At 54.6% G+C, this 12,795-nt stretch overlaps 2 protein-coding genes across 6 annotated transcripts in view; one reads left to right on the top strand and one right to left on the bottom strand.

The window, feature by feature from the left end:
- Positions 1 to 662: 662 nt before the first annotated feature.
- VPS26B (VPS26, retromer complex component B) lies at positions 663 to 11,724 on the bottom strand. Its single transcript, XM_039721740.1, has 6 exons — positions 11,387 to 11,724; positions 7,286 to 7,442; positions 6,038 to 6,202; positions 5,111 to 5,286; positions 4,336 to 4,478; positions 663 to 3,502 (listed from the first exon to the last, which is right to left on the bottom strand). Exons 1-6 carry the CDS (start codon positions 11,607 to 11,609, stop codon positions 3,356 to 3,358), a joined length of 1,011 nt encoding a protein of 336 aa, XP_039577674.1. The 5' UTR covers positions 11,610 to 11,724; the 3' UTR covers positions 663 to 3,355.
- Positions 11,725 to 12,795, top strand: part of NCAPD3 (non-SMC condensin II complex subunit D3) — a 34,172-nt gene continuing 33,101 nt past the window's right edge. For all 5 annotated transcript variants that reach the window (XM_039721733.1, XM_039721735.1, XM_039721736.1 and 2 more), the window contains exons 1-2: positions 11,725 to 11,836; positions 12,609 to 12,763. In XM_039721733.1, the coding sequence (XP_039577667.1) occupies positions 11,776 to 11,836; positions 12,609 to 12,763 (216 nt within the window). In that variant the 5' untranslated portion in view covers positions 11,725 to 11,775. The remainder of the gene's footprint in view (positions 11,837 to 12,608; positions 12,764 to 12,795) is intronic.

Genomic DNA, 12,795 nt, shown 5'->3' on the forward strand with positions numbered 1-12,795 from the left:
TAGTTTGGGGTCTAGTGCAGCTCCATGTGCTGCACAGGGACATTTTTCTGCAGGAAGGAATCCCTGAGTCCTGTCTAGAACCAGAAAATGTAGAATCGTTCAATAGCCTGGATTGGAAGAGATCTTAAAATCATCTCATTCCACCCCCTGCCACATTTTCCACTAGCCCAGGTTGCTCCAAGCTCTGTCCAGCCTGGCTTTGGACACTTCCAGGGATGTGGCAGCCACACAATCAGGAGGAATTCCTCTCCAACATCCCACCTAAACTATTTTCTGTCAGTTTGAAGCCTTTCCCCCTGGTCCTGTCAGTGCATGCTGTTGTAAACAGTCTCTGTGGAGATGGATACACAAAGCAGATCACAGGGAACTTCCTGCAGGTACAGAAGTTCCCATGTTATTTTAGTTCTGACATCAGGGAAATGGAAGAAAATAAAGCCAGCCTGCTAATTTTTAAGCCACATGGGTCCTCCACCAGCACAGCTGCCAAGCAGTGACACAGCTTAAAGAAAGACCAAGGATTTAAAAAGATAACAAAGGACAAACTCCTTCAGCATGTTTGAGAGCTGCACACTGTGGCACTTTGAAAGAAAAATCTCTTCATACCACAGGAAAAAAAACAACCCAGCCCACTATAAAACAAAAGACAAACTCATGCACAGCATTTGACAGCCAGGGCTGGCTCTTTTTAATTGGAGAGACAAAAAAACCCAAGTTTTAAAATACAGCCATTGAAAAGACGACGAATTAAGAAACATGTAAACACAGCAGAGGCTTAATTACAACTTGCACTGCTTGGTTTGCTACTTGCCCACTCCCCTCTGCCTGGGAGGGAGGGAATGAGCCAAGTACAGCACAGAACCACCAGCTCAGGGGACACGAGTGCCCCTGGACATGCTACCAAAACACTGCTCTGGAGTACCTTGTCCTGGAGTGACCCCAGCTTCTCTCTAAGGATGCTGAGCACATCTGCTCCACCCCAGACAAACAGGGCCCAGTGCTACCAGGCTGAGTGGTCCTTCAGATTCACTAAAAATGGGGATCGTTTCTGAATTCTGGTTGCACACACAGGGACATGGAGGAAGGGACAAAGTAGGAACAATCCCCCAAATCAATGTACAGGCTCATGCACCTTTTCCAAAGGAAGGAGTGACGAGCAGATGCTGACCAGCCCTCTCCTTACAGCCAGGCAATGATCTCACACCAAGGCAGGCAGGAAAAAACCACTCCTGGGATGCAGAGACATCTCCAGCCAGGAGGTTCCTTTCCTTCCACATGGCCTACAATGCAGGGGAATAAAGGAATAAAGGAATAAAGGCAAGGAGGGAGCTGGAGGGAAGCTTAAGAAGATTGTAAGGGCACTGCTGTGCTCAGTTCCCCTTAGAAGAAGAGTTTGCTATCCCCAAGAGCTCCCACAGGAGCCTCTCTTGTCCCTACAGGATTGTGCCTGGCTGCAGCACAGCCAGTTCCCCCCAGGGGAGGGAGGAGTGTCCCAGGTGACATCCAGGGCCCCTTGCCATGGCAGAGGTCCCTCGCCCTGGCACAGCAGGGTGATTGTTGTCTGCAGTGAGCTTTTGCCCCAGCCCATGGCACAGACTCCCCGTGGGGGGACAAGCAGCCACGTCTTCAGTGGGGCCCAGCAGAACCAGGGGTGGCACAAGCATTCAGCAGAGATGAGAGCATTAGTGTCCTCTACAGAGCCAGCTCTACTACAAACCACAACCTTGCACGTGGTGAGGAAAAGATAACTTACTTTGGCAAGCAGAAACACACATTTATCACTGAAATACAGTAGCTGTCATTACATAAAAAGCTCCCCTTCCCACCCCAGCCCCACTCCCTCCACCAGCACTGAACAAAGCAGACACTTCCATTTCCCAGCTGCAAGACACCTGCTCTACACTCAGCTGTAGGACAGAGGAACTTGATTCCAGAGCCAAAAGGAAGCTGGACAAACTAGCAAGCCACAAACTCAAGGAAATCCAGACAAATCCCACTTGACAGAGCTCATGTCCCAGCACTTGGTGCAGGTTTATCTCTCCCTTGGGTAGGAGGTCTCACCACCTGCTTGGTGAAGGGCAGCTGAACAGGATGGACATCCTCCAAACTCAGTCAATCTAGTCTACAAAGCCACATCTGATTTTTAATGGAGGAATGACTTCCTTCTGGGAATGTTCTCATGAGTCTACTTAGCTGAAGGCTAAAAGCAGCTTATTTTAAAAAAGAAAACCCACATTCAGGTTCTCAGCTCACTGCATGCTCTCAGACCTCGCTGGTGACTTCAGCTCAGGCCTCAGGAATGTGTCTCTGGAATCAGAGCTCTGCCACCCTTCCAGGTGCTGCTTGGCTCCTTCCAGCAGCCCACACAGGCCTGTTTGAGCCTCCCACAACAACTGCATGCACCTTCTGTCCCCACTAACCCTCATCCTGCAGGCACGAGGCAGCAAACCTCAGCAAACCAGACCACACACCCATGTCCCCACGCTGCTGTCCATCCCCACACACAGCCTGCTCTGTCCCCAGGACACAGACACAGGCAGGGCAGCATAAACCCCCCCACAGGAGAGCCCCCAAGAGCTCCAGAGCTGCTCTCCACACCTCTCTGCAGCAGCACCTGGGAGCTGCACGAGAGCACCAGCCGAGTGTGGATCTCAGGACAAGGCTAGGAAGGCACAGCTCGTGGCCTGGAGCCTTCCTGGCCCCACTTGTTGCCCACCCATGAGCACTGGGACCGTCACTGCTCTGCCCACCTCCTCCTGTACCCACATCTCACTCCCTCCTACCAGCCACAGCTCCCGGTGGGACACAGCACGGCCCTGCCCGTGCTCCCCGTGGCTGGGTGGCAGTCCCAGGGCCGAGTCACCTCCAGCATCCAGCTGCTTGTGGCAAGGAATCCAATGCCAGCATGAAGAGGAAGAAGGAGAAGCAGCGAGGGGACGACACCACGAGGCTTCCAGCAGGCCACGCCAGTCTCTGATCCCTCCTCCAGCATCCAGCTCATCACCGCGCCGCTCTCCCCAGGCAAGATTTCGGGAAGGCAAGGAAAACATCCATCCTGCACAGCCCCAAAGCACCCTCCACACGGCAGCCTGGGCCTCCACTTGCTCTCTCCTTCCCCGCAGCCCGAGCGAGGCCCTCGGGGCACAGAGGAGATCAGGAGCTCCGGGCATGGCCTCCCAGAGGATCGGATGGACGGGGAAGCGCCCCGGCGGCACCTCCGCTCCAGCTGGCCGAGCCCTCCCGCCGCGTCCCACCCCGCCAGTCCTCCGAAGAAAGGAATGAATCAAAACCGGGTATTTATTTCTGCAGTCTCCGGGCGTGTCCCGTGGGCGCCGGGGGCTCCCGGTGCCCCCCGGCCTCACTGGCGGCCGTTGTTGTCCGCGGGCTGCCCGGGGGGCTTGGCCTCGCCGTGCGAGGACGTGCCCTCGAAGCGCTGCGACGCGATGGCGGCCTGGTGGGACATGCTCTTCCTCACGATGTCCCCTTTCCTCCACAGCACCACCTCCTGCAGGGACACGGCAAGGCTCGTCAGGGCTCGTGGGACCTTCTGCTGAGAGCTTCTCCTGAGAGCTGCTGCTGCCCCACCCAGCCCCGCAGGCCGAACCAGGCTCCGTGTTCCACCCACAGCCTGCCCGAAATTCAGGTAGAAAGCTCCTCCCTGGGGTCAGGGCACCCAGAGGACATTCACAACACCTCTGTTCCAGTGCCACTGGTATGGTGAAGCACAGAAGCTCCACCACTGAGAAGATATCCCAGGCAGGCACTCCTCCTCACCACCACACACATCTGACCTGCATGGACATTCTTCTAGGTCATCCTTCCATGTGATGAGTCCCGAAATGGACATTCTTCTAGACTATCTTTCCACTTGCTGAATCCCAAATGTCACAGACATATTTTATGAAAAATCCTTTTACCAGGATCTTTTCTCCTGAGAAGCTGGGAAGCTTCATCTTCTCCATGTTTTGGAATGTGATTTGGAGAATTGCTTACCCAGCATGTGAAATTGTTTTTAGTTGATGACCAATGACAGCCGCCTGTGTTGAGGCTGTGAGCAGTCACAAGATCTTTTTCCTTTCCTTTCCTTTCTGATGGATCCTTTCTCTCTATTCTTTTTAGTACAGTTTTAGTATATCATTTTAATACAATATAATATCATAATATAATAATAACCTTCTGAAACACGGAGTCAAGATTCTCATCTCTTCCCTCATCCTGGGACCCTTGAACACAATCACACCCAAATTCCCAGTAGGTCCTTCCCAGTAGGCCCAGTAGGTAAAAGCATCTCAATCAGCCATGCACAGGTGCAAGGAGAAGAGCAGCTCTGTTTCTCACCTGCTGTTTGAAGTAGCGCCTCTCCTCCTCATCGATCAGCACCAGATTGAGGTAATAACGCACAGAGAACTTCTTGTTGATGTCCCTCATGGTTGGAGTCAGCTCGTAGCCAGCCAGAAAGAGCCTGATGGGAATGGACTCCCCTGGAAAGGGCACAGAGATGTCAGCACAGACAGGATGCAGACAGAAACCATGAGAGCAGCAGCAAAACACCAATTCACACGGCCACAACCTTTGTCACCGTTTCCACAAGTGGACTAACATGAGCTAGAAGACCTCAACTCCCTCCAGAAACTAGCATGCACGGTCCTCAGCCAGATCCTGCCCCTGCTGACAGCTATTCCAGCTCCACTCTATCAGCACAGGACTCTTTTGGGACCTGCATCAAGGCAGCACTGCAGGCAAAAATGAGTAAGGTGACATTTTCTCTAGCAGGTGACTCTGCTGGGCAAAGAACAGTGGCACAGGAGATTGGCACAGAGCAAGAACACCACCTCTGCTCTGAGCTGCAGCAATGCCAGCTGCTGGCCCATGCCAACTGTGAATTTATAGCTGGTTCTGCCACTGCTTCATCAAAAGAATTAAGTCATTGCAACTGATTCTGTCTTAGTTGCCCCTCATCACACTGGAGAAGGAAGGGGATCAGATCAATCCCCTGCTCTGAACCCACAACAGTGGAACGGGATGCTGAGCACACAGAAGATACTTCAAGAGCCACATTCCCACCCCAAAATGCTCCAGAAGAGCAATGCTGGGGGTTGCTGTGGCCTCTCACCTCTCACAGGTGCCCCATCCATGATCTCGTACTTGGCTATGGTGTCGTTCTCGTGGTACACGTTGGGCCCCGTGCCCGTTGTCTCCCTCTTGATGATGTCAATCTCCATGTGCTTGATCTTGATCCGCACCAGCAGGAAGTAGATCTTCCCCACAATCACATCTTTTAAATGGTACCTGGCACGAGAGGGGAGGAAACACCAGGATCAACCCCTGTGCAGCAGAGCAAGGCTCAGGCTGACGTGCAGGAACTTGCTGGGCAGGCACTTTGCTCTCATCTCCAGCAGATGGCAAATCAACCACCCCCACCAGCAACCAGCCCTTCCTTTCCATCCTCTGCTCTTTTGGGAACCCACAAGAACATTTAGCATGAGCAGATAAATTAAAAACATTGCTTCAGGCTGAATATCTGCAAGAAACTCCTGTAAGAGCAAAGGCTCCAAACTCAGTATTTTACATCAATTAAAACCAACCCAAATCACAGAATCATTTAGGTTGGAAAAGACCTCTGAGATCATCAAGTCCAACCTCTGACCAACCACCACTTGCAGGGAGATTTGCCAGCACCAGCTGGGAAAGATGCACTAAGAGTAGTTTAAAAGAGCTGTTCCCTACTTCTTTGCTGCAGTTAATTCCCACTTCAGCTGTATTGCCTGGAAAGGAGCAACCATTGCCTTTTGGAGACACCTGGAAGCACTGATCTGGATACAGGGAGTGTTACAGCAAGAATTTTATGCTGTGCTCCAGGCTCACAGCCATTGCTTCCCATTCCCTGACCCAGAGGTACAGGGAAAGGAGAGGAACCCACAGATCAGGGAGGATCTGAGCTGTCTCCCAGCCTCTCTGGAGCACGTGGACATGGAATTCCTTTGAGGAAACCCCCAGCAGGTGGGTCCCCAGAGCCCCCAGCTGCTCCTGAGCCACTCACTTGGACTTGTTGTACTCGAACTCGATGTGCAGGCAGTCCTCGATGCCCACTTCCATCTTGATGGAGGAGTTGAGCTCGGGGTAGGTGCTCAGCGTGTGCACAACGATGTCCATCTCCTTGACCACGTCGTTCAGCCTGCGGCTCACGGTGGCACGGAGGAAATACCTGCAGGGACAGTCCCCTCCCATCAGGGTGACACCAGGGACAGGGGCTGGGGGGCTTGGCCTGCACTGTCCAAGCAGCCTTGCTACACAGATCCATGCAAAGAGCTGAAATGGATTTGACTGCAAGTCTAAATAAAACCTGTGACCATCTCAACAGATCCACTGAGAAAGTTCCTTTTCCCCACAGAAGCTTGGAGCTTTCTCCTTGGCAAGGTGAGGTGCTCAGTTCAGCTCATGCACAGCTGAGGGAAGGGCCAGCATTTCAAGAACAGGGAATGTCCAAAGGGATGAAATAAGCAGGAAACCAAAGAATTGCCACCAGGAAGCAGAAAAACAAGGAAGTTCCTCTTCCCATGTCATTTGCTGTTACACTGCTCTTTTTTTAGTCCAGGTCTGAACAAAATAAACCCACAGCAAAAGAACCCCCAGCTCTTTATGTGTACCTGCCCCTGGAGCAGCCAACACCCCCCACTGGAAAAGGCAGAAGGGAATTTTCAGATGGAAAAGCAGAATCCAAGCATTTGTGAGCCTGGGTTACCTAAGCCACATTATTTGGGGATCTGAGGAACAGCCTGCACATGTTAAAACCACTGCCCTTTTGCAAGATTACATCAGGCTGCACAGCCACACCTCCCAGTGCAGATCTCAGACTTTTCCAACCCCCACTTTGAAGGCAGTGAAAGGATTTTGAGTCGATTGAGTGCCTTAATGTGAAATATCATTTCTAACATATGAACAAGGCACAAGCGAAGCATCTGTTTGCATACAGAGCACAATTAAAGTTGACAAGACTGATTACAGCAAAAATATCCCCACTGGAGACTAAACCAAACAGTTTATTTTGATTTTTTGAATTATCAAATAAATTAGCAAGTATTTGATTCAAAAGGGGCTGATTTCTCTTGTCACTCAAAAGGGAAAAAACAAGTTCCATAAAGAGCCCGCTGCATGCTTGTAAAGTAAAGACCTCAAAGGCAGCCTTATGCAACTCAGCCCCCAGAATGAATTTGGAGTTCTGCACCATCAGAGTGAATATCAGCACTTACACAGAGCAGAACTGGGTCAGCCAGGGCACGGGACTCACCTTAGCTTCACATTCTGCCCCGTGTAGGACTCGTAAGGTTTCTCCACGTGTGTGAACTCAAAGTCAAAGGTTTGTGATTGAGTGAATTCCCCAGGCCGGGCCAGGTCCTTCACCAGGGACACGAACTCGTGGTGGTTCCCTCGGTCATAGTAGAGCTCTAGGAAAATGGAAATCCAGGTTAAGCTTAACCCCACGTGACACAGGAGATTTTCAGCAGCTCTCCTGTCCAGGTCACTACTTCTTTCAACACCATTCACAGAACCTACCAGGGGAGCTGCACTTGTTCCCTGCTCTCCATCAGAGCCAGGTGCAGGCCACAACTTTCCTCCCTGAAACAGGAAGGAAAAGGTCCACACAGCCTCCTTTATTACAATAAATCAAGAATTTGCCTTGGGGAGGCACGAGTCGCCTATTATCAATATTAAATATGGTTTGCAGCTCATGCAAACCCTTCCAATAATCTTCTGCACTGTATTGCAGGGCAAAGGTATTGTCACTGTGAGGAAAAACCACCACTGCTTGTCTGGAACAGAGAGTGGCAGAGCAAAACTGAGGGGACACAACAATTCCACTGCTCCTGCTCATCCTTGGGCAGCAAAGAGCTTGAGTGGCCTTGAGCTGCAGCAGGGAATAAATGACAATGCTGATCCTGCTGCACAACCACCCTGTGTGTGGGGAGGCAGCTGAATCCTCTGCTCCTAGAGCCCATGGACAACACATTAATGGCCACGTGAGCACGGTGAGGGGAGAGCTCTCACCTCTGGAAGCACTGCTCAAACCAGCTCAAGTGACCAGCATTGCCTCGCTTCTCCCCACAACCCTCCCACATCAGCAGGAAACTACAGGTTTCCTCATTTAATGAAAGCAATCCTCCACACCTCCACCGAGTTTTCAGCCTCAAGACAAAGCAACAAAACTCTTCAATCTCTGCAATTTGCATGAACAGCTTGGGATTACCCAAACCCATCAATGAAACCTGCCCTTCCCAGCCCTGTGTGTGAGCCTGTGCCTACAGGACACCCACACAGTCCTTCTGCAAGGCAAAGCCTTTCTGCTTAGATGGGGAAACAAAAACCTAAGTCATCACACAATCACACTCACACAAGCTCAGTGTCAGCACTAAACTGTGCAGAGGAGGCACAGAGGTGCTCAGGAACTGCAGTTCAGCCCTCCTTGAGATGCACAATGAGATTTCAGCTTTTAAGTGATGCCTGCTCCTCACAGCCCTTTGCTCACCTTATCTCTCTAATGGAAATTTTGGCACTAGAGCTCCCCTGACTTACGCACAACAGCAAATGTCACCAAGCCCTTTAGGCTGGGCAGGTGACATAAATAACCAAGCCTCTCTCTGTGCACTGAATTTGTGAGTCCACTGAGAGGAAAGTGCTCGCTGATGTGAGAGGGAGAAGCCACGTGCCAACAGAAAAACAGGAACCAGCCACAGAAACAGAGGAATCAGCCCAGACCATCGTGATACACAATGCAGAAGGCACAAATCAAAAAAGCAAGGGGAGGCAGATGTCAGTGCACTGAGTTCTCTGCCACCTCAGAAGGTCATGTTTGGCACCCTGCAGCCTTCAGCAGAGTGATGTTTCCCACACTCCAGCCTGTCAAACAGGTATAAGCTGTAATTTCAGGTTTTCAGAGCTATAAGGTTTCCAGACTGAGAAAATAACCTGCCAGCATTTCAGTGGCTTGCTCAGGCCACAGCCACCAGAGGTGAAGCCATCTGGAATGGGTTCTGCGCTCACCTGGGAGCAGGCAGGACCCAGCACTCACAGTCTGGAGCATTTTCTCTGCAAAACCTCCTTCCTTCACATCCCAGTCCCCCTGCCCGTTAAATTGTCTGACCTCCATGCTGACGTGGTAGCAGCAAGAAGTCAGAATAGAGATAGAAAGCACTGAGAAATGCAATCAGTGGTACAAACTTCAGTGATTTATCAAAAAGGCCTGAGGGGCATAAGGACTGACGTACAGCCACAGCAGCTGTAACACACCCTGCTTGGGCAATAATGTGCAGACAAAGCAGTAATCCCATGCAGGCATGGCTCAAAAGTCTTCCAAAACAGGGAATGAGTTGCAGGCAAGGCAGCACGGCAGAGACAGTGGAGCAGGAAACAAAGTTCATGCTTAATTTCCACTGGGAACCGTATCAATAGGAGCTCATAGCCTGGCTCCTGGTGAACAGCCTCACCTACACTCCATCACTCACACACTCCCCTCCTTTAAAAAAAACAGAGTCAGGCACAAGCAAAGCCAATAAAACTCAAACAGCAGCATGGGGTTGGGTGGGAAATCTCCTGCTCATTTCCCTCACCACACAATTTGCAATGCAAAGGCTGCAGGCCCCTGGCTCCAGCAGTGATTTTGAGGTTTAGAGCCAAGCACAGAGAGCCACAGATGTGAGGCCTCGCACGCAGCCAGGGGAAGGAACATCCTGAACTTATTTTGGCTTGTGGGGCTCAAGGCATGTCCGTGGAGCAGGGACAGCTCCGCTCGGATGGAGGAGTGGGTGTGGCAGCTGCCTTCCCCCCTCGAAAGCAGGAAACATTAAACCTGAATTGGTTACACGCACAGATAACCACAAGTTCTGAACAACTTGAAGTCACCCGACCAACCGTGCAGGGGTAGAAGGTGGGATCAGCCAGGGTGAGCCTGCAAGCCTCAGGAAAGGTGATCCACCCAGGTAAAAGGGACATAAGGACAAAACCCACCCCATCAGCACCCTCAGCATCCCTAAGAGGATCAGCAGGCACACGGGGGAAGCAGGCAGGAGCAGGAACAGGCAGCCCGGGGAGCAGGGCCTGGCAGCAGGTCTGGGCTGACCTGCAGCTGCAGGACGGAACCAAAGCGCGCCCAACTCGGAGCTGAAACCGGTCACCGAGCAGAAGCGAGAAATTAGGACAGCAGAACAATGACCTGGAAAAGCACTGGAATGCCCTTCCTCCTGCCAGGGCTCAAGCCTGGAGAACAGGCCAGGCTGCCCAACTCGGAGGGCAGAATAATGTCCAGCAGCCATGGGAATGCTGCGTGCAGCCGGGCATCACTCGGGAGCGAGGGGAACCCGCTCAACACCAGCGGGACCCCAGTGCCACGGGGCACAGCAATGCCATCAGTACCAGCGGGATCCCAGTGCCATGGGGCACAGCAATGCCCTCAGTACCAGCGGGACCCCAGTGCCATGGGGCACAGCAATGCCATCAGTACCAGTGAGATCCCAGTGCCATGGGGCACAGCAATGCCATCAGTACCAGTGAGATCCCAGTGCCATGGGGCACAGCACTGCCCCCAGAACCAGTGGAATCCCAGTGTCATGGGGCACAGCACTGCCCCTAGACCCTCAGTACCAGTGGGATCCCAGTGCCATGGGGCACAGCAATGCCCTCAGTACCAGTGAGATCGCAGTGCCATGGGGCACAGCAATGCCCCCAGACCCCCAATACCAGTGGGATCCCAGTGCCATGGGGCACAGCAATGCCCCCAGTACCAGTGAGATACCAGTGCCATGGGGCACAGCAACATCCCTGGTACCAGTGGGATCCCAGCACTGTGGGGCACAGCAATGCCCTCAGTACCAGTGAGATCGCAGTGCCATGGGGCACAGCAATGCCCCCAGAGCCCCGGTACCAGTGGGTTACCATGGGATGCAGTGATGCTCCCTGGACTCTCAGCACCAGCAATGCTCTCTGGATCCCTGGCCCCCGCAGGTATCCCAGTGCCACGGGGCTCAGCAATGCCCCCAGTACCAGTGAGATACCAGTGCCATGGGGCACAGCAACATCCCTGGTACCAGTGGGATCCCAGCACTGTGGGGCACAGCAATGCCCTCAGTACCAGTGGGATCCCAGCACTATGGGGCACAGCAATGCCCCCAAACTCCCAATACCAGTGGGATCCCAGTGCCATGGGGCACAGCAATGCCCCCAGACCCCCAAGACCAGTGGGATCCCAGTGCCACGGGGCTCAGCAATGCCCCCCAGACCCCTGGCACCTGCGGGATGCAGTGATCCTCCCTGGACCCCGGGCACCGTGCAGCGCTGCTCCCGGCACCCACCAGGGGCACTAGGAGGGGACACCGGGCCCGCAGGCCGCCCCGCTCACCGATCTGCCCGATGAACTCCACTTTGATGCCCTGGTGCTCCAGCCGCTTGTTGGGGTTCTTGAGGGTGAGGACCACCCGCCCCGACACGGTCTCGCCGTCGTAGAAGAGGAAGTATTTCTCCTTCTTGCCTTCCTCCGTCTTGTGCTCCACCCGCCGCCGGCTCTCGGCGTCGCTCAGCACCAGCTCCAGCTCGGGGCTCTGCCCGAACCCGAAGAAGCTCATGGTCCCGGGATGCGGCGCGGGGCGGACCCCGCGGCCCCGCTGGCGGATCGCAGCCGGGGCGGGGCTGCGCGGGGCGACAGCGGCGGCGACGCCGGGGACGGAGCCGGGGCGCGCCGCCCCGCGCCCGCCATTGGCGCGTTCGAAGTCGGGCGGCGGCGGCAGCGCCATGGCGGCGGAGCGGCTGCGGAGCGCGCTCGGCGGGTGGCGGCTGCCGGAGCTGGCCCCAGGTGCGGAGCGGGACCGGGACCGGGACCGGGACCGGGACCGGGGTCGGGGTCGGGGTCGGGTATTGGGGTGTTAGGATCGGGGCCGGTTTGCCGACTTCTTTTCCGGTGTTGGAAAAGAACTCGGCAAACCGGGATCCCAGTGCCTGAAGATTCCACGCTTCAGGAAAATGTCTCTCGGTCGCTCTGTTTCCCGGTCCCTGTCTCTGGCCCCGTCCAGGTCTGTGTTCCGGTCCCGGTCTTGGTGTCAGTCTGTGTCCCGGTCTGTCTGTCCTGGTCTGTGTCTCTCTCCGTTCCCTCTCTCTGCCCCGGTTCCGGTGTCAGTCCTGGTCCCCCTGTCTCTATCCCGGTGTCGGTCCCGGTCCCGATGTCGGTCCCGGTCCCCCTGTCCCGGTCCTGGTGTTAGTCCCGGTCCCGGGGTCAGTCCCGGTCCCCCTGTCTCTCTCCCAGTACCGGTGTCGGTCCCGGTGTCCCCGTCCCGGTACCAGTGTCAGTCCCGGTCCCGGTGTCCCGGTCCCCCTGTCTCTGTCCCGGTGTCGGTCCCGGTCCCCCTGTCTCTGTCCCAGTCCCGGGGTCAGTCCCGGTCCCCCGGTCCCGGTGGCGGGTGACCCCCGGCATTGGGAGGCTCCCGGCACTGTCACCCGCTGCCCTTGGCGCGCCCGTGTCCCGCCGGGTTTGGCCAGCCCGTGTTTATTTTGGAGCCCTGTTTTGGGTGAAACGCGTGATTCGGAGGAATCCCCCCTGGCGCTTATAAACGCTGTTTTATTTCTCTCAGTGTGGGTGGACACGGTGTGGGATCTGGACTTCACGGAGACCGAGCCTCTGGACGCCTGGCTAGCGGAGGAGATCACGGCCGATGGGCTGGACGCCTTCACCCGCCTGTACCGCGCTCTGGCGCCCTTCGCTGCCGGGGACCAGGAGAGCACAGAGGTGACAGCACCTGAGCACAGCCTGCCGCTCTT

This window comes from Passer montanus, unplaced genomic scaffold (genome assembly GCF_014805655.1).
Source record: "Passer montanus isolate IOZ18808 unplaced genomic scaffold, ASM1480565v1 scaffold47, whole genome shotgun sequence".
NCBI classification, from domain to species: Eukaryota; Metazoa; Chordata; class Aves; order Passeriformes; family Passeridae; genus Passer; species Passer montanus.

Coding starts and splice junctions, on each gene's coding strand:
- VPS26B (XM_039721740.1), bottom strand. CDS start 11,609: ATGAGCTTCTTCGGGTTCGGGCAGAGCCCCGAGCTGGAGCTGGTGCTG. Junction 7,443..11,386: donor GGAGTTCATCGGGCAGATCG/GTGAGCGGGGCG, acceptor CCATTTTCCTAG/AGCTCTACTATGACCGAGGG. Junction 6,203..7,285: donor GGGCAGAATGTGAAGCTAAG/GTGAGTCCCGTG, acceptor CTGTCCCTGCAG/GTATTTCCTCCGTGCCACCG.